This window comes from Caretta caretta, chromosome 2 (assembly GCF_965140235.1).
Source record: "Caretta caretta isolate rCarCar2 chromosome 2, rCarCar1.hap1, whole genome shotgun sequence".
NCBI lineage: Eukaryota > Metazoa > Chordata > Testudines > Cheloniidae > Caretta > Caretta caretta.
The window spans coordinates 91,527,604-91,549,755 of record NC_134207.1 but is presented as its reverse complement, the minus strand read 5'-3'; the positions used below and the strand labels follow the sequence as shown (position 1 = coordinate 91,549,755).

The following is a 22,152-nucleotide window of genomic DNA, read 5'->3' as shown; positions in this document are numbered from 1 at the left end:
CCATGTATAGTATTTACCATTGTGAATAGTCCCCATAGACTTCAATACTCATGGTAGTAAGCACTCTGCCCACTAGTCACAGCTACTCCATGATAGTAAATGTTTGCAGGTTTGAGCTCTCAGTAAGGGTTCAGTAAGGACTGTAAGATTTGGCCCCAATTGGTTAACATTCTCTATAAGCTAGAGTTGGTTGGACAATTTGAAAAAAAAATCATGAAATATTTCCCTTTTTTTTTTAGCAGCTCTGTTATTAACCATGTAGGTAACTCCCACTGCATTCATAAAGTGAATATATACTCTTCCTTGAAACAAATACCTAAAATCACCTCCTTCTGTACACTTTGTAAATCACTGTAAACATCCAAAATATACATATATATGGTCATGATATAGTTAGAAAACAGAAATGGAGTAATAACACTTTTTATTGCATTCTCAAGTACTGTTGAATATGGGTACGGTAGGCACACATTTTAACTACTTATCATCTACTACAATCCTAAAGCTCATTTACCTGAGGTCTGTGTTTTGTAAAAATAAAGTTTTCTTTTTAGTTGAATATGTTCCAAAAGACTCCGTTTCAGCCTGAACAGATGTGAAACTTCGAATCTGGCAACAAGCGCTACAGGTGATCATATATAAAAGGTACTGCTGAAATAGATGCATATTAAAAAGAAGCCACAAATCTTAGAGGTTTTAAAAATCTCCCTCCTCCCGCCCTACAATGTTGGGAAGCCACCTTGTAATAAAATTGTTTAAAACATTTGACACAGAAGACCTGCACAGAAAACATGCTGTTAAAATCATGTACCCTCTAAGACACCCATCTTGGAAGAAGTTAAGTAGTTTAGAAGGACAAACTCCATGTTACTTGTAAAAGTATTTAATGTCCGTCAGTTCTCATCATCCCGTCTGTAGTGAATAGTCTGTATTTCCTGAGCTAAGAACATGGCCATCTCTTTAGTGCCAGCAGCAATCACTCGGCATGACATGAGATCTAGAGGTCCCCCTAAGAACAAGAGGATAAAGAAGAACCATGTTTAGATACAGAAGTGATGTGTGGCATATTATATTATATCCTTGTTGTAGATAGAGAGATTCAAAAATACTGAAACAACGTCAAAGCCACATTTAGGGGAGGAAATACCCTGTTGAGGCATTCAAATTCAGAGATGTCTCGCGAAGCAAAGTGTTGTAGAAACCATAGACTTATCAAAAACCAAAGTACACAGAAAAAGCAATTAATGTTTTCATTCGTTCAGTACACAAAAATAAACACAATATATTCCATTTTACTCTCTTAAACAAAACATCAGATGTTTTGTTTGCAAAACTAGGGGTAGTAAGGAATAAAATAGGAACAAACATAACCCATTTTAAGGGTTAAACATACCCTACCATTGGAAACTGTTCTTTAACACATCAAGTCTTTCCACAGTCATGCACACTTTGATCATCACTGGGCTTGACTACTAAAGAACACTCTACTTGGGGGATGTGAGCTCCAGAAATGAATAAAATAATAATCCTTAACATTCTGGGTCGTTACATCTTCAAAGTGCTCTACAAATATAAATATTCAGATGAGCACATTCGTCTCTCCCTGACAGCCCTTTCTTTCCAAGAAGCCTCCATCTTTGCTGAAATCTGTTTAGGAGTCTCACCATAATCTCTGCTGGGCCAGCTGTGTACTTCAAATGTGACACTTTAAAGGGCTTACTCAAAGACACAGACATTCATTCTCAGCATCTCTGACCCGGGAAAGCCCTAGACTGGAAATGCAAAACTGTGATGAAACTAGCCAGCCAGAGCCCAGGGCCGAGTGGGCCAGACCTGAGATGTTTCACTGGATTATCACTATAAGCGAAGGACCTGTATGGGGCTGGGAGGGAAAGAGAAAAGAATACAAAGATATTGAAGCTATAAAAGCAGCCCATAAATAGCTACCAAGGGACAACGTTCAAAAAAAGTCACTCAAAATTGCGGGAAACCTGTACTCCTGGAAAGGACAACGGAATGGGAAGAACCATTGGAGGACTCCTACTTCCACTGTGGGGGAGGGAGGAGGGGAATGTCCATGGAAGCAATAATCTGATATAGGAAATGAGTTTGTTAGCTGCATTTCTATTAGAATGTCTCTCTAATGACTGACTTATTGAAGTTGCATTGCTAGTGCCTTTGGATCAGACAGCTTATCTTAACCTATTGCTTACCAGGCACTGTAATTGTAACAGCAGCAGAGGAAATTAAAGCTCTCCCCAGTGCAAAGCAAGTAGAAGCACCACCATGGTCCACCCCAGAATAACCTTGGACGGAGCCAAACTCCAAAATTTACTCATAGAAAACTATGCAGCCAAGAGACAAAGGGATAGAAGAATCAGTGAGGCACTACAATCTCTCACGGAGTACTGTTATAGACACTCTAGCACCAAAGGGCCCCTCTCATCCCACTGCCCACACAGATTGCCAAGGTACTCAGGCAACCCATGGCAGAAAATGCAGGAAGGAAGAAAACTTGGTGTTGGTGGCAGAAAACACAGGGAGACTAAGGAGCAAAGTTTTTCTGTAAACCCAGCCTTCTTTAAGGGAGGCAAAGAGTTTACCTCTGCTCTCCTCTACCACAGAGATAGCAAAGTCACACCTTGCAGAATTTTTCTAGATTGTGAATCTCTACATATACCCATAGGTCTCCACCCAATTCCAGAACACAGCACCTCCCACTGCACGGAATTAGATCACAGTTGTGCAGAATACCCTCAGAGGCCATCAAGAACAAGAAGGTAAGAACAGGACTAGAAACAGAGTCCTCTTCCCAAGAATTCTGCCTCTTCATGCCAATAGTAATTATAGTAGACTGACACAGTCATAATCAGGGCCGGGCCCCTCACCCCCTTGTGACTCTTTCCCCCGCCATTCCTGGATGGTAAAGAAAAGAGAACGCCGGGAAGAAACCCTGGCAACAGGCTGTTAATATCTCCTTTTGAGGGGACTCTACCATCCACTCCCAAACATGCAATAGTCCAACCAGAATTTAAAAACTATCATGCAATTCCAGAGAACTTGGAGGCTACTGCTCAGCATCTAAGCTTCCTTTTCCAAGCAGACTATGAGAGAGCTGGCAAAAAGGCATCTCCAACTCCACTTGTTATCTGTCAGAATCATGGATCCCTCTAAGTGAGGTGTGAGGGCAGGGAGTATAATACTGAGACAGCATGTGTTGCTCAGGTGGATTACCTTCTCCGGTCCATGCCCATTTTACTGGGCTTGTCTGAGGCATTTGATACTACTGATAAATATACCTGTCTTGCCTCTAGGAGCTAAAGGAATGAACAGAAATGCTTTGAATTGGCTTAGATCCCTCCTCTCAGAACAAAGCCAGAGGATCACTATGGGTAACTGTTCCTCTACCTCCTAATCCAGAGGTGGGCAAACTACATCTGGCCCCCAGGACCATCCTGCCCGGCCCTTGAGCTCCTGGTCAGAGAGGCTAGTCCCCGGCCCCTCCCCTACTGTTCCCCCTCCCCTTTAGCCACACCGCCACGTGGGCAGTGCAGCTGGCTCCGGCCAGGTGGCAGGGCTACGAGATCCTGCTGCTCTGAGCTGCATGGTAAAGGGGCGGGGGGTTGGATAAGGGGCAGGGAGTCCTGGGGGGCAGTGAGGAGACAGGGGGAAGTTGGATGGGGTGGAGGTTCTTGGGGGGCTGGTCAGGGGACAGGGAAGGTTGGATAGGCATGGGAATCCCAGGGGGGCCTGGCAGGGGGTAGGGGTGTGGATAGGGGTTAGGGCAGTCAGGGGACAGGGAGCAGGGAGCGTTGGGGATTCTGAGGGGGCAGTCAGGGAGCGGGGAAGTGGGAGGGGGCCAGGCTGTTTGGGGAGGCACAGCCTTCCCTACCTGGCCCTCCATACAATTTCGCACCCTGATGTGGCCCTTGGGCCAAAAAGTTTGCCCACTCCTGTCCTAATCTCTCAGCTATAAACGCAAACTCAGTTCCACTCCCATATTATTCAGCATCTATGAGTAAACATTGGGAGCATTGGCAAGATAACATAGACTGAAATGTAGGCAACACCCAACTCCATTGTTCCTTTACACCAAGCATAAAGATCACTATCTATCAGCTTTCTGAATATCTAACTGAAATTACCTTCTAGATGAAGATCAGATAGCAAAAACTGAACCCAGGAAAGGCTTCAGTGATGCTGGTAGGAAGACAGAACTGCTCTATAAAACTAGTCTTCTCTATAACACCCCCACTCAAGAACATCTACTCTTGTTTTTATGTTGGTCCTCAGCCTCGCAGCTCTTAAAGTGCTGATGGAAAACCCACCACCCTCTATCTCCAGCTGGCCAGAAAATCATACCGCATCCTATCAGATCCAGACTTGACTGTACTGATCCTCCACTTTCAAAACTAAATGCAAAACCCAATTATTCATCTTAGTTTTCCCTCAGTTTCTTCTCACATACACACACAAAACCTTTTCTCTTCTTCTCACATACACACACAAAACCCATATACAAATCAAGCCTTTTCTCCTACCAATGGGGAAGGAAGAGAGAGATTATAATTATTTCTGTTTCAAGGGAGATATTCAGATAGTATTGAAATGAGGACCGTGTAAGTACACAGATAGATTAGACAGAGATGGGGAAGTAAAAAAGAAGACTACAGCCCAAACTAGAAAGGGTAACCATCTGAACATTTATCTGCCTCACCCCTCAGAGGCTATGAAAGGTGATTGAAAAAAAACTGAGTGTGACAATTATTTAGATTGTAGTAGTGCCTATTATGTGCTTTCCAAACATGAAGACACAGTCCCTGCTCCAAAACAGCATACTTTACTCACCTGAAGTATCTATCACAATACCACCTGCCTCTCTAATAATGACAGTAGCTGCTGCCAAGTCCCAGCAATGTAAACCAAACTGGTAATATGCATCTGCAGCACCAGATGCTAGATGGCACAGAGCCAAGGTAGCACTTCCAATTACACGGATCCTAGAAGTAGAGAGGTATAAAAGAATGAAAGGGGGAAAACTGCTTTTATTTCAACCCAGGTATTTATTAACAGGGTACAATATGCATCACATTTGATTTAAGTAGAATAACATTCTGCTTGGAATTTTAGAAAGTTGAGAATGTTTATGATTTTTAACATAATAAATTTTTTTCTTAAAAACCTTACCCATGTACTTGGGCTTTGAGTAAGCTCTCCATGTTACCGAGGAACAATTTCAAAGTCTCAGGGTCACGTTTTGGACCAATTTCTGTTAAGATCAAGGCCTTCGACTTATCTGCAATGTAGACAGTTGTTTCTATTAACTCAACAGCCTTTCAAAGTAGGTCTTGGCAATTTCTCCACATTATGTTCTTCTTTTCATATTCTTTCTCAGGAAGAGAAACTGCTTTTGTCTAAATGACTGTAACAAGACTGAACTGCTCACACAGTTTGGTTATCTAAAAATACTTGTTTGGTAAAAGAAGGGAAGGAAGAATAAGAACAAAACTGCAGTTTCTATGTGTTTCCTTTGTTCCCATGGAATTTTTCCTTCATTGACCAGTCAGCCTTTGGTGATCTCACAAACTTTTAGCAGTCAGCTAAAAGTAACTGACATAAGATCTATGCATTCCACTGTAAATTAATTGTATTTTAAAGCAGAATGCTTCCTGAACAGGGAACTTTGATCTCTTGGATAAGACCATTCATTTTAATTAGACAGAGGTAAGTGTATGATAAGTAAAGATCAATTAAATATATCCACCAAACTCCATTTATCTTGCAATAACTACCCCCTTTTACATTGGGACATTGGAAAGACTACAAAAGTCACAAATGTGCAAGTATCAATATATTTACCAGTTATTCTATATAAAAAAAGTCAATAGGTCTAATTCTGAATTAATTTTTGCAGCACTAGTTTTTCCTTTTGTATTGTGTTTAATTCAGTAACTTCTGATTTACAGCAGTATAGGGGCCTAATCAAAGCCAAGGACTCTTAAAGCCAAAGGAAAGATTCACATTGAGTTCAATGGGTATTAGATCAGATGAGGTCACATTCAGGCCAACAACATATGTATTATTTTAAGAAGTATATACAGTATTCCTTCCAAATGATTTACCCATTGTTTCATGTTCTCTGTGTATATAAATCTCCCCACTGTATTTTCCACTGAATGCATCCGATGAAGTGAGCTGTAGCTCACAAAAGCTTATGCTCAAATAAATTGGTTAGTCTCTAAGGTGCCACTAGTACTCCTTTTCTTTTTGCGAATACAGACTAACACGGCTGCGACTCTGAAACCTGTCATTAAGTAGGGATAGTGGACCAAATGCTGTGTGGTGCTACCGAGTGGTATTTCCTAGACAAATTAATGTGGCCTGAGACATCTTGTAATTAAATTGACATGCCAGGTACTGGCGACCTACGAATGTAAAAGGGCATTATGGATTCAAGCAAGCCGATTAGAAATGGTTGAGTAATATACATGTAATGAGAATAAAACAGTCACAGGATATCACAAACATAACTGAAGAAACACAGACTTCATAACCATTTTTAAAAACATTACATTAAAGTATAGAAGCACAGTTCTACTTTAAAACTATAGGGACACAATGTAGGGCATGCATTACTTTGCCATAACTGGAAATTTCTGGAGGTTGAAAGTAATCCGCTTTTGGTCTTCTGCATAATACATTCAATGTTTACAATTATGGCATACTGAATGCATACCTTACTACAGACATTATTATTAACACCATGCATTCATGCCAAGTACACCTCGGTCATAACAAAAATAACTATTCTATGGAACTGTGAAAACTATTGTAAACGTGTTCCTGATGAATAAACAAACATTTCCTAATACTTAGTCAAAGTTATGCTAATTTAGTAATTGGATTTAAAGACTGAAACGCTTTGAGGAGGGTTGGGGCTTAAGGCATAGGGTGGAATTGAACTTAGAGAAGAGACCATCTAGTGAAAAGATACAAGGTGGCTTCAGGAATGCAAACTACAGGAGACAGCTGACCAGAAGACAAGTTCTCCACCCTGATGAGAGGAAGAGAAATAGGGAGGGTTGGTAGAAGAGAGATGACAGTGACCAGGGTAAATGTGGGAGGAAAAGAGACAACGGACCAACATTTTTGATTATTGAAGGGGGCAGAGTGGAGACCAAAAAACACCCAACAAAAAAACCTGTCATTTATGGTATCAGCACACTTAAGGCCAGGCCTGGCTTTAAACTGTGACAACGTTTGACAAAGGGAATTTTATATCTTTGGGATGTTCCTTCATTACGATTATTTAAATCCGTGAGTGGCGGATATCCCAGACCACATCTCTGTTTTCTTACTGTGACATAACCTTTTAAAAATTCTGTCATCACCAAAATGTGATTCTCTTTAGTTCTGAATTGTTAAATGCTGAACATAGCTAGCACTAATCTAATTTTATACTGTACATCAACATTTTCTATAGAAAATACATTTTCTGAAACAAAAGCATGCAGTAACATAGCAGCCTAAAAGCCACAAATCCCAGAAGCCAGCACAAGGAAAAATATCTTGTACTCCAGAGGTAGTTCATTCTATTGAAGTTAAAATCTTTAGTGGACAAGAACAACTGTAAATGGGCTACATTTAAACACCATAACAATCAATAAAAATATTCTCCATCTTCCCTGTTCAAAATCCTCCCCCCCACCTCCCCAATGAGTACATCTCAAAAGAGAAAAAAATTATAAAGCATCTTAAACAATATGGGATCTGACCCTCCCCTTACGTTCTGGACTCCCACATTAGCAGAAAGTCCACAGGGAATTGGGACAAAGTGGTGAAAGTCTCCCACAGCCCTTGCTCAGCTGAAGGCCCACCACCATTTGGACATAAAAGTGAATGGGGCCAGTTTATGAAGGATGTAGGGCAGTTGGGAAATTCTTTGCCCAGGGGAAACATTTTAAAACTTCCCTCCCCTGGCAGAACACCTTTGGAAGGATGGCTAGGGTACGACCATGGACACCTATTCAGGGGTAAATGTCCTCCCTCAGGAACAGCTGCTCCTGTGGGGGAGAAGTGTACCATTTGTACTCTTTTTCTCCAGATAAATAAACCTGGCCCACTAAAGACTGGTCCAAGATACAAAGTCTGGATCTGGATCCAAATTTTTCCAGCTATCAGGGAAGTTCTGGTCATCCAGGGTTGGTCTGGACCCATATCTAATCTGTACATTAAATTGCTTTAATTTACTATGATTTCAGTCTGCACCAAACCATTTTTCTGCTGTAATTTTTATCATTTCTGGGGTACAAAGATACAGCTCTGTGACATCTGCTTGCTTCTATCTGCTAATTAATGCTGTCTTATCTTCTGCATTGGATTTGTTAAAAAAAACTTCTTGTCTTTATGTGCATTTGATTGAGCTTAACTATTATAACTAGACAAATGCAGAATCACTTTATTAGGTTTATAGTAATAAATCCCAATACAGTATGGATTAAGTGTTCTAACTAATTGTATGATGAAACAGACCTCTCACACGCATCACGGCACGTTGTTTTTAAATAAGTATAATGTATGCATCCATTAATTCCATTTACTACTGGCATATGTGTTTACAAACAAGATACAGTATATGGCAGCATCAAGTCATCTGAAAATAAGTGAATGACAGATGCCATAATAATGTGGGCCTGATTCACCATTCCAGCTGTACTTTGTATCCCAGGAGTAACACCAGTGTACAGAAGGCATAGTATAGTGGTGAATTTAATCCTATTTCTTTATTGATCCAAAACCACTCCTTTAAGATACTGATCAATTCGTGTGGAAACTGCAAAATATTTTAGGACCATTTAATAGTAATTCACATAAAGCTGCATATTTTAAACAGAAATTTGGGAACATCCTTATGTTTCCAGGAAAAACACCGTTATAATTCAGGAAAGATATTTTAAATCAGGATAATAATTTCCATTTAGGATTAGTATCAACTCTGAAATTCAACATATTTATTTTAGAGTTCTAACAAAAATCTAGACCAACCTGTCTCTTTTGATACCTGAAGTCTTTTTTCATTACAAAATGCCCCTTGACCTCTTCTACCAGTATATAATCGTTCTTCAGTGCAATGGTAAATTACACCAAATTCAAGCTTTAAGATTTTGAAAAGGAAAGAAATGAATGCAACTCAAATTACTCATCACAAGTATAAACAACTACTAATGGCAGAAAGATCAAAATTATTTTAATTAGCTATATAACCAAAGATTATGCCACTGCTAATAAATAATTTTACTGTTACACTGACGTTTTAGATACACAACATATAAAATTCAGTTTAGAAAGAGAGATATTAATTCCATCTATTCACAGCTCATTCGTACGCACACTATTAGAACGGAATAAAAAGTTACTCTGAAATGCAATTCAAGGAGTTATTGAGAATATGTAAATCGCCCAGGGCCAGATTCCGAACACTTTACTCCCATTGGTGAGCAGTCACTCACATGAATAGGCCCATTGACTTCACTGGGGCTATTAATATTGCCAACCTCAAGCATCTCAAATTCATGACTCAGACCTCCAAAACACATGAGATTGGCTTTCAAATCAGGCAGTTTTTTAAAAAAATACATAGTTTGCATGTCATAGTACATTTCACTTGCCTTCTATCTTTTGAGCCCTTGAGGTGCACTCAAGTCATCTTTGAGTTTTTCTCTGCAATCGTGAAGGCTAGAAGCTAACTGATCTTTTAAAATGCTGAGATTCTCGTGAAATCACCTGACTCCAGGAGCTGGGGCTTGAAGAAAAACACCAAATATCACGAGACTCATGATAAAATTATGAGAGTTGGCAACACTGAACTATTTGTGCAAGCACCTGCTTACAAATGGGAATAAGGGGTTCACAATTGGAGTCTTAATAATCCAGGCCCAAAGTACCTAATATTTTGCACAACTATAGTACCTTCCATCAGAAGATCTTAAAACACTTTACATACATTAATGAATCAATCCTCACACCATTACTATGAGATAAAATATTATCTACATTTTACTCATAGGGAAACAGACATAGAGAAGTTAAGTGACTTGCCCAAAGTCACAGAAGAAGTTTGTAGAAGAGTCAGTAATAGGACTCAGATCTTCTAGACTCCCAGTCCCTTGCTGCAACCATGCTACTTGAGTGACCACCTCTCACCCAAGAGTCCTCAAAGATCGCTCAGAGGGAATGGGTTTTCCTTGCTATTCATCCTGGAGCCAGACTCTTCTCGGTTCAGGGTCCCTATGTATGGAACTCCAGGTCTGAAGATATTCATAAGAATCTCTCTTTAGCAGAATTCAGGGCTTGAGGCTAGATCTTTCTATTCAGGTCAGTTCACCTATGCCCATTTTGGCTCCTTTATCGAGTTATTATTTTACTTTTGTCTGTTTTTTTTACTACAATAGATGGTGAAATTTAATATGATTGTTTTTTGTTTTAGCAGCATCTAAAGCATGGTGGGTGCTATAGAAAATAAATAAATACTAAAGAAAGCTGTTTTGTAATTATATGCAATATTTGGAAACATTTGGGAAGGAATAATCTTTGGAATGGCACTAAAGCGTGTCTTTACAGTTGCTATGTTTTTAAAGGCAAGCTGCAGTCAATCTAGATACACATACAGTACTATACTGTCCAAACCAAAGGGTGTTGCTCGTCCTCATCACATCTGAAAATTAGGCCGCTGAATTTGCCTGAATCGCTGCATTCCTTGCACACAAATCGCTGAATTTGCCTGATGCTGCATTCCTTGCACACATAAAATTCCTGTTGGCTTCAATGGGAGCTAACGGCATGTCAATGCATGTAAATGCAAAGGCCCAAGAGGCACATTTTACAATAGTGGGAATAACTACTTAAAAATAGCTACTTTTATTTTATAAATCAAACTGTAAAAACTACAGTAGCTGTACAAACATCTCCGAAATGAATGGTGAGAACTAGGAAACTTAAAAAGAACAGTATTCCCAAGCACCAAGGCCAGGTTCTTTGTTTTTCTATGGACAGCCTATTATGAAGGTACATGGAATAATATTAAATTTACTGCACCTCAAAAGCACACAAAGGTAGATTAAGGGAATCCAAACCATAACTTTGCACGTATCACAGAAAGTAATCCTACTATGTACTCAAAAAGAAAAGGAGGACTTGTGGCACCTTAGAGACTAACAAATTTATTTGAGCATAAGCTTTCGTGAGCATCCGATGAAGTGAGCTGCAGCTCACGAAAGCTTATGCTCAAATAAATTTGTTAGTCTCTAAGGTGCCACAAGTCCTCCTTTTCTTTTTGCGAATACAGACTAACACGGCTGCTACTCTGAAACCTACTATATACTGTACATCAACAACTGTCTGAGAGTCACGGAGGTAGCTAACAGCTTTAAAGCAATAGGAATCAGCATAATAACAAGAGAACAGTAGAAGATAAATATAGAGACGCTTAGTCACAATTTTAACATAACTTCTTAGTGCCTGACTTTATTAACTCTTACATCAGTAGTCCCTTTTTAATAATATATAAATCCAGTTAACATGGGACTACCTACAGGAGTAAAGGTTTGCAGGATTAGGGTGTTATTTTGGTGTGGTGTGACCAAACACATTTCAATAGCATGGAAAGAGCCTTTGTATTAATTTTTTAGTTCCCACATGGCTCTGAGGTTTGTAGCTGGATCTCAGGTTACCAACTCTCAGAACACATTTTATACCTCTTGGTTAACAGCAAATCCAATGCTAACTGCCACTGTTGGAAACCTGTGGAAAATAAGAAAGAAAGTACTATTCATGAATAATCTCTCTAAACATGCAAATTCCGCAACTCCCAGCAGCAACAGAACCCACAGAGAGCACTATAATTTTACTTAACTAAAAACTTAATCTACATTATACCTTCCCTCTGTTTCCACCCAAGACAGTCCCTTGTACTTTGTCAATTCTTTTTTTTTAATCAAAACTAATATTTCAAAAAGTTAAAAAAATAAATTTATGAAAACATAAATAAGCTGTGTATATTAAACGTATATTTGAAATTTTAGTGATTTTTCCCCTTAGCGTAAATAAATAACTTGATCTCAAAATATTATTATTGTAATAAATAATAATTTATACTTAGAGTATGTTTCATCCAATGATCTCAGAGCACTTTGCAGATAGTAATTAATTAGGGAGAAACTTTGTACCTGAGGTCAACAATAAATGAAACCTGTTATGTTTCCTTCTGTCTTGCAGCTGGTTGGGGCACGGTGGGGTGGGGGTCCGGGTGCGGATAGCTCATCAGGGTGGTCCAGGTGCAGGGGGAGTGGAGCTCAGCAGGGTGGGTTCTGAGTGTGAGGGGCAAGGCTCAGCGGGAGGGTCTGAATATGAGGGGGTCTTGATGCATGGGAATTGGGCGGATGGGAGAGCAGCTCCCTGTACAGGGATCCCTCCCCCTGAAGCTGAGGAGCGATGGGTGCAGGAAGCGCAGAAGGAGGGGGGACAGTTTGCAGAGCTTCCTGTAGCCGGGGGAGAAATCTGGGGGTAGGTCTGACCCGGCCCCAGATGCTGTGCAGGGGAAGTGGAAGTCTTGTCCTCCCCAGCCCAGCCTGGACTAGTAGCTGAGCCTGGTGCAGGGTAGAAGCCTGGGTCTTTCCCAGTCCCACCCCCTACCCCACAGTGATTTACCTCTCTGCCGGCTGCCCTGGGCACCCAAAACTTACTGCTGAGGTGGGTCGTATGACGGCTTTTATGGCTTCCCTTTGCTTCCCCATCAGAAAGTCATTTTTCTGCGGGGAAGCAAAGAAATCTGTGGGCGATATAAATTCTGCACATGCGCAGTGGAGCAGAATTCTCCCAGGAGTATCAAATACTATATCAGATATAAAAAGATACTGGAATGGATCCTGCAGGTCTTGTTCAGAGAAAGCTCCTCAGTTTATAAATATAATGCTATAGGTAAGTGTAAATTGAGCAAACTTAACACAGTGAAATATATTTCAGTAATGGAGGGAGAGAAGGATTTATGAGAAACTGAAGTTACTATATTTTAACAATTCTCCATGTTACTGAATTTACCTGTGCACAAAATTGCAGGTTCCATCAATGGGATCAATAATCCAGGTAGGATTGTCAGTGAGGACACATTTTGAACCAGCAGCAGTGGACTCTTCTCCAATAAACCTATATTTGACATGGAGTAAAGTATGCTCAGAAAACTCAACTCCACCTTCTTGGCTTTTGGGGACTATTGTTACAGTCATGTATCTTTAAAGTTTAGTTACCAAAAAAACCACAAAAACAAAAACAAACAAAAAAAACCCACCGACAACCCCGCACAAAAAGCCCACCGCTACCACCCACCAACTCACAGAAACTTTGTAAAGAAGTTCTAAAAAGATAGGTCAGAAAATTGTTTTTTACGGTATATTAAAAATATCCCATTCTAGTTCCCCCTCCCTATATGTTAATGATACATACTTCAAAGTCACGTAACGCATGCAGAGATGGATCTGAAATGAAACCCCAACTTTGGCAGAAGTTTAGATCTGGATTGCAATTTGGCAGCTCAGGCCCACTTCTAGCAGGAAGTAATGCAGGCTGCCAAATGTACCCTCCATTCCTTGCAGGTGAATTCACCAGGAAATAATACAGCCTTAGAACTCTTACCATAATTTGTAATAGCAGAGTAGATCAGGAAGTAAAAAGTTCACAAAGCTGAACTTTCCTCTTCACAAGACTCAAAGTAATTCAACAGAATTAAAAAAAAAAATAGAAAATTTACAGGAGCCCATTGAATTCTAGGTTGAGCTGCTGATTTTCTGTCCTGTCATAATTTATTTCAATAGATTTTCGGTTTTCCTTTTCCTGGGAATTGTACATCCAGTTCTGGCATCTGTCCCACCTGCCTTAGTTATCTTTGCCATTCCCCAGATCAGTGGTTCACAACCAGGGGTACACATAAAATCATTTAGATATTTGTAGAACTCTCAGTGGATACAAATTTATATATATATTGTATATTTATATATACAAATTTATATTATACCTGCAGATATAAATCGGTATCCGTGGAACCGCAGGGCTTTCCCGGGACCCGCAGCAGCAAAAGGAGAAGAACATGGGGCTGCCGCTCCCAGGAGCCAGCGTCCCATGCTGGCAGCTCTTCTGGTGCAGCTGTACTGCCCCCAGTCCTGTCCTCCGGCATGGCTGTACAGACCCCACACAGGAGAGGCAGTCACGCAGACAACTGCGTGGAAGGGACGGGGTCGGGGCTGGGGGTGGTACAGCCACATGGGAGGAGCTGCCGGCATGGGGCATGTTCAACTCTTGCCCGTTGGGCTCCTTGGGGATTGGAATGGCGTGATGGCAGCAGCATTCTGCCTTGTGGAGAGAAAGGGAGGCAACAGATTCATGGTACTCGAGAGTAAACAATGTTAGAGAGAGACAATGACTATCTCTGATGTGACAGTCTTCTTTCGCTGGGAAGATGGTGGCTACAGTTCAGGCCCTTGTGGGCGGTCTAGAAAAAGGGTTGGAGCACTGAAGTGAGTGATGGCAAGGAGAGAAAGGACCCTCAGGGCTTTGATAGGGAGGGACAGAGGGAGAAGAGAGCATGGTGAGGGGGAAAAGGAAGGCAAAGAAACGTATTTGCTGTATAAGACCAGTTATATGTAGTATTTACTGTCAAAACTTTTGTAATGCAGGAAAGTTCCTTTGTAACTAAAAGTTTATTGGCACCAGTGATTTTAAAAGGACTTAACACAGGAAAAATAAATGTCCAGGAACAGAGCCTGATCTCATGCCCATCTGAGTCAATGGCAAAGCTCAGTCTCGTTGACGTCACTGGTGCAAGGTCAGACTCATATAGTATGATCCTGTACCCAGTGAAGTAAATGGTAACAATCCCATTAACTTCCATGGGAGCAGGATCAGCCCATAGTGCATAACATAGCATTGAAAGATACTGCTTTGTGGTAAGAATAATGTCATTAATGGAGAACTACATGATGAGTGCCTCATTCTGTGAAGAGTCCAAACCATTTCACTATGTATATTGTTACATTAGAAAAAGAAAGTTAAAAAAATCTGTCATCTAGAAAATGCTCATTAAAATCCATGAAAGTATTGAAATAAAATACTGAAATTCTTTATTTTTAAAGAATCAGTAAAGCAAAATGAAAATTGAGGCATCCAGCATAGAAATGAGTTTTTAACAAACTTTACCACTATTTTGCATCGTTCTGCCACATCACAAATATCTCTAATTGCAGTGACAACTCTGGTAATGTTTGTCACTACTATAATTTCCTTTTTAAACTAAGAAGTACCTGAACCAAAATAATTTAAGAAAAGGGGAATAAAAAAAATCTAAAAATCTTGGTTGGATGTCCCTGAAAGCCAGATTAGTGGAGAGACAGAGCACATAAACCTGTACTGAAGTCAATTTTAATTTTTTTTCTTTGCTGTTGACCCTTGTACCTAGCTACTGTATCTCATATGTTGCAAGATGGACCTTTATTCAGACAGAAGCCTATATTCTGTAAACTGAAATATGCATTTGGTTCAATACGAACCCTGGCCAAAATATAACAAACAGAACCCGAATGGTCTTAAAGAAAGCTTAATTCACTGAGTTACCTTATGAAATCAGAAGCTAGGAAAAATGCATGGCCAAATTCAAAGTGGAAGTTGACTGTAAAGGGTTAATAATCTGTCATCATGTTGGAGACTTCCATTTCTGGGGCTATGTTGACCTTGAACCTGCTATTCCTCTTCTAAATAGCATGAATGCTTCCAACACTTTATGCTCATGTTACATGAGCCTTGTATGCTACGCTTCCTCTGGCAGATCGTTAAGGAAAACTCAGATATTTTACAGAACAGACAACAGCACAGCAAGCAGGACTTCAGATGGAATATTACTCAAATACTATATTTGTAAATCCCAGCGCTGCCTAAGAACTGCAACCAAATATTATACACTTAACCTGTGTAGTATTGCCACAGTTTTGGATCACATAACAGATATTTAGAAAGACGTACTTAGACTATAACTTTTTCAGTGATTTTTGCATTAAGTACGCTCTTTTACACCAACATGACCAATGGGATCAGGTTTTTAAATATGTTCCATGTTAGCTGAATTCTTTCGAATTGGACACAAATTCATCCCTATGTAAAGGGCTAGTGCAAGGCCGATGTGTGACGTTCTGTGCCTTGGGGGAGCACCCTGTAATGCCCCCATATTCCTCATCTGTATATAATTGTGATATTACATATAAGCCATGCCTTGTAGGGCATCAGGGGAAAGGTTACGATCTGCCGAAAGTCATTTCTCTATCCATATATGTGTACCATTAATGCATGTGAAATTATGAGAATTGTATTGTATGGTTGTCACTAAAACATGCTGTAAGTTGGGGAATCAGCAAGATATTCGCTCCCCAGAGGCAACAGCAAGGAAAGTAACCAACGTCCAACCCACCAAGAGCCATTGTCCAGCAAGGGAGCTACAATGCAATGACTCACCTGCATGAGGCCACACCAGGGGAATTGCTCAACCTTACTGGGAGAGACTCAGCAATGCCCCCAGTCACGCCTGGACTTGTGTTTTCCAAGCACATAGAGTGAGGGTATAAAACACACAGCGTGGACACATACTGGGCCTTTTCTGCTGCCCCCACTTATGCTGCAAGCAACTAAGACACTGAGAAGAAGACAAGACTCCAACAGAGGAGATTGGCTCAGGTTTAAGGAACAAACCTGAATATTAAGGACTGCAATATCCCGTGGGGTGAGAAAAACTGCTTAATTGAGATATTGCCCAGTCTAATAGGGTTGAAAGTTTAGACTGCGTGCTAATATTTTATTTTATTTTGGTAACTAACTCTGACTTTTTGCCTATCACTTAATATCACTTAAACAAATTTATTGACTATAAAAGATAGATTTTAACGGTTTATCTTTACCAGTGAGTTGGTATGAAGTATGGGGGCAAATCTGCTCAGGCTTGACAAAGGCTGGTGTCTGTTCACTTTCCATTGTTGAAGTGGTGAACCAATTAAGGAATTAGACAGTACAGTACTGGGAGCTGGGGGGGTATCTGGCTGGTGTCTTTCTCTGTGTGATTCATGAGTGGCTCTGGGAGCATTTATGCAATCCAGCTGAGTGTGGGGCTCCGCATGCTGTTGTGCTGAGTGATCACAGCACCTGGAGGGGCTTGCTGCTGGTCACTAGCAAGGCAGTGTGAGAGACAGCCCAGGCTGGAGAGAGTTAAGGGGGCACAGCGGTCCCACAGTCCCAGGCTGCACTCCGGGGGGATCCCGTCACACTATGTGCCACTTAAAACCCACTTAAAGTAGATGTAGAGAGTTTATGTAGATTTAAGTAGCACACAGGCCTTGTATTGGCTCTCTGCAGAGGGCTGAATTTTACCCTCATAGGTTAAAGTAAAATGTGAAAATCAGTTGTAAAGTATATATATATTGTGTGCGTCAAGCCAATCTTAAGACGTGTTTTATAAAGCTTATTTCCAATGTGAATATGCTAAAATGTATCATTTTATGGCCTCTGTTTGTAGGGGGTTACTCTCAGAATGCCCTTAATAGCTCAAGAGGAATCACGTACCCGAATTCATATTTAAGACCTACAATTAAATCCTGTGCAGTAACTTGTACAACATTTATTTTCTATAGGCTAGGATCCTGATGCTTCAAGGAGCTAAGCCTCCTTGACTCTTTCTCACCTGAGAACCCTCCAGATGCTAGAAGAGCTAAATGTGACTTAATGCTATACTCAGTCCAGATCCTGCACACACATATATGCACGTGAGTAAAACAAAATTATTCACATGAACGTTTGCAGGACTGGAGCCTTAGTGATAACTGAATGCAGCTTGATTCAAATGTCCATTTGTTGAAATATTCTTAGTATTATATTGCAGAAGAAAAAAAGATACAGAGTTGTGAACAAATTAAGCTTTCCTATGGATAGTTTAATTTAGAGACCCTTACTGGTGACAAAAGTGTTATATTACTATTTAATTAAATCAAAAAAGGTTGCAAAATATTCAAAACCTCAGATGATGACTCAAGTTAATCCAGAGCAATAATACTATGTGGCCAATAATGAAAAATACCGTGTACCTTCTCAAAGTAATTTTCAACATGAAAGTGAATCTGGAACAGAAATTTTTAAAGCAAGGAAGCTTATAAAAATGTCCAATCTGCTTAAATTCAAGACATTTATTAATTCTTAACAATGGAGACCGAACAAAGTGATATCTAAATGGTATTAAAACTGAATTCAGTTATTAGGAGGTGAATTAATTTGTACAGATCTCATCTGACATCTAGGGACTGAATTTTATAAATTCCCTTTTAATGATGGTCACATAGATGGCCTGTGCATGGGACAGGGTCCTGGGCAGTTCTCTCTCTAGAGATACTTACCTGTGGGAGGGAAACTTCTCTTTCAGAGCAGAAATAATCACATTTTCCACAAAATTATCAGTTTCTGTCACAAGATCAGCTGCAGATGTTTTTGTAGACACTTGTTTTTCCTCTGTAAGAGCTTTCCTAATAATCTGAAAGAGGAGTACACACATCAGATTTATTTCTAACATTCCTTCCCTAGACACTAACAAAATATATTACACATGAGGTTCATTGCTGACCCTGAAATCTACTGACACATCAGTATGCTACCATGCAAGGGAAGGGATCCAGTTCTAGGACTCAAAATCCATCCTATTTGTTCAGGGGTGGTGAATACTACCGAGGCAATGAGGGTAGGAAGCACCTTGCATCTCTCCATAACAACCCCTCTAGCTAGTTCAGGAAAGTCATTGACAAGCTCTGGAAGGAGATGCAGCCACAAGTATAGTAAGAAGGATCGCAGCAGATGGGCACATTAAGGGTTGGAAAAATTAGGGGAGAGACACAGGGGAAAAAGGAGGATCATTGGGGCTCAGGAGTTTTCTTTCCTCTCCATCGGAAATACAATATTAAAAAAAAAAAACAACTACAGGGACAAAACTCCCACCTCTTACATTTTAAAAAGTGACAAAAAATGTAAACCATACTAGTTCGGCTCTGAAAAGAAGCCTTTTATATCAGATTTAGGCCAAGATTTTCAAACATGGGTGTCTAGTGTTAGCATCCTAAATCCAAATAGGTGGCCTGATTTTAAAAAATGCTCAGCAACCTGTGAAATTGGTGGAAGTTGCTGGGTGCTCAGCACCTTTCAAAAACTGGCCACTTATTTAAGTCCCTAAAGATGGACTTAGGAGTCTAATACTGGGCTCTGTGTTTTTTTTAAATCTTGGCGTTATGTTTTAAAAAAACTTGAAAGCCATACTAAACTAAAGTAAATTTGATGCAAATTCACAAATGGGAAAATTATGAATGACAAACTTCTTCCTACTTTCACCTCTTTCTGTTTCTTACTTCATAAGGCAAGACATTATGAAACAAGGCATGATGACAATGTTTCTCTTGGAGGAACAGTTAACTTATTTTTTTAACCAAAGACAATTATGAAGAATCTAAGAAAGGACATCAAAAGTCAGTGATAGCAAAGACAAATTAATGTAATTGCTGGATTTGTACATAACTACACAAAATAAAAAGCAACATCAAATTAATATTCTAAACACAACCTCCTCCTGCGGCATACATTTTTTAAAATCCTTCAATCAAAACTCCGGCACTCAAGTATTTTTAAACCTACCTAAAGAAAAGCCATTTATGTTCAAATGGCAGTTTGTTCTACAGTACTGTTTATGGGACAGGAAACCAGGAAATTTCAAATTCCTATTACATTTCTATCACGTGTTTATCATGGGCAAAAATATTACATTTGAAGGGTTTCACACACTCAGCTGTTACAGTGACCCTCCTTACATAATCTGGACCATGACTTGCTGTGTGGCCTACAAAAGTCCCACTACCTCTCTGTCTCAGTTTCATCAGCTGTAAAATTAAAGTTATACTTACTTCCCTAGTTCACAAAGGAGTTTGAAGATTAATTAATATTTTTACCTTTGAAGATGATACACAAAAGGTTTTGTATTATTTATTACATGGCAAAATGTTTACTCAAGAAAACTCCTTTATTTCCTTACGTACTGCCCTGTTTTCCTGGTGATATTGAACCTCTTTAGCTAACTTAGTGCCTTGGGTGCGCATGATATCAAGGCCCCAACTTTGTAAGAACTTTACACGTGAGTAACTGTGCACATGTGAACGATTCCAAATTCAATGGGCTCACTCACATGTGTAAAGTTACCATTATGGGTAAGTATTTGCAGGATTAGGGCCTAAATTACCACTCACATGGTGTCCCCAAAAAGTCATAAGGCAGTCAAGTGAATTAAGAATTAATTAATAATTAATTAATGTGAATTAACATCATTTGTATGATGTTATTAAACTTTTTTTATTTTTTCTTAACACAGGGTAGACTGAGCAAGGAGTAGTAAATACATAAACTGGTCTGCCCCAACAGGCATTCTGACTTAGAGACACACCTCTGAGTCTCAGTTCCTTTCCTGATTTCTCCTTGCTCCTGGGATGTGCCAACAGCAAATTACTACCCCATCTGTATGGGCTCAAATGACTCTGGTTAGGGGTTGGGTGTGTGTATGGGGGTGTGGCCTATATTCCGCCAGTTTTCTGCCTATCCCCACTGGTCCTCTTATATGGACAACAGATCCAAGGCTGCATAAATTGCTAAGGAGAGGGTTTCTTACTCCATCTCACTCACTTGCACCTGAAATCCAAGTCAGAAACTAGGGGCTGGTCTACACTATGGGTTTAAGTCGACCTAAGTTCTGCAACTCCAGCTACGTGAATAACATAGCTGGAGTCAACGTAGCTTAAGTTGACTTATTACGGTGTCTACACCGTGCTGGGTCAATGGGAGAAACTCTCCCCTCATCTTACCTTATGCTTCTTGTTCCAGTGGAGTACCGGAGTGAACGAGAGAGCGATCTGCGGTCAATTTAGTGGGTCTTCACTAGACCCCCTAAAAAGACCCCTGGTAGATCGATCACCGCCTCAATGCACTGTAAGTGTAGTGTAGACATAACCTCGCTCACCATGATTACATTTTTTGCATTATAAACAGAACAGCATTTGTTCTTCATAAAATTAAGTTTATCAAGTATCTCATATTGGGCCAGATTCTTTATGCTGAATAGTACCTTCCACCAGTCCACTGAAGTCAGTGGGACTACTTGTGGAGTAAAGTGCTTCAAACCTGGGTAAAAGTATTAGAATCAGGCCAAATGGTGAAAAAAATTCAGAGTATGTACAACAGAATCCCATTAGGTTTGACTCTTTACAGAACACTTGATATAAACACATTTTAAATGGACAAATATAATCACCTAATGCATTTGGCTAGTCTTCCAAATTAGGTGTGGAGTTACATAAGAGTCCTTCAAGATGACAAGAGCTATGACAGATTAAGTGAAATCTATTCAGCGACCACAAAAAGTGTCAATGAAATAAAAATAGCTTATCTCCCCCTCCCTCAGTATGGTATAATGAAACTGGCAACCAAGCTGAGTAATTATATATTGGCTATACAAGTATTACACTAATCATCCTCATTAGATTACAGTTTGTCCATATTTTAACTGTTTATTTTTATATGGAAGGACAGATAATACCTAGTTGCTGATCTAACAGCCCAGTAATTTAGACAAGTTATATCAACACTTCATTGCACAACTAAGAGGTAGACTGAGCCTGGCCCTTGTGTGATTGCACAAAGGGCAGAGAGAAGTGAAGATGCAAGGAGCGCATGCTTAAGAGTCTGACATAATCATGGTGTCAGTGTAGGGGACCGACAGACTGTTTCCTCCTAGCATCTTTGGGGGTTCAAGCCATCCTAAAGGGAATGGAGAGGAGGCAGGGCCATGGCTCCATCTCCCTCCATACCAGACAATAGAACAGCCTGGCTGTGGAGGGGGGATCATGCTATAACCTCCTAAGAGATGGTGCATGGTATGCACTTGCCTGGCACACCCGAGTTTCAGGAGGGATTGTGCCTCCCGGCAGCATGGCTCTGCAATGCCCCCCAAAGTGGGCTGTGCCTTAACGGCACAATCAAACCCTAAATTACATT

General features: G+C 40.1%; 1 protein-coding gene across 1 annotated transcript in view; it reads right to left on the bottom strand.

Annotated features, from left to right (window-relative positions):
- Positions 1-407: 407 nt before the first annotated feature.
- The window catches only part of IMPA2 (inositol monophosphatase 2), a 27,250-nt gene continuing 5,505 nt past the window's right edge, over positions 408-22,152 (bottom strand). The window contains exons 2-8 of the mRNA XM_048840236.2: positions 18,471-18,604; positions 13,096-13,200; positions 11,754-11,799; positions 9,046-9,154; positions 5,188-5,296; positions 4,849-5,000; positions 408-1,009 (exon numbers count right to left, since the gene is read on the bottom strand). Of these exons, the coding sequence (XP_048696193.1) occupies positions 894-1,009; positions 4,849-5,000; positions 5,188-5,296; positions 9,046-9,154; positions 11,754-11,799; positions 13,096-13,200; positions 18,471-18,604 (771 nt within the window). The 3' untranslated portion in view covers positions 408-893. The remainder of the gene's footprint in view (positions 1,010-4,848; positions 5,001-5,187; positions 5,297-9,045; positions 9,155-11,753; positions 11,800-13,095; positions 13,201-18,470; positions 18,605-22,152) is intronic.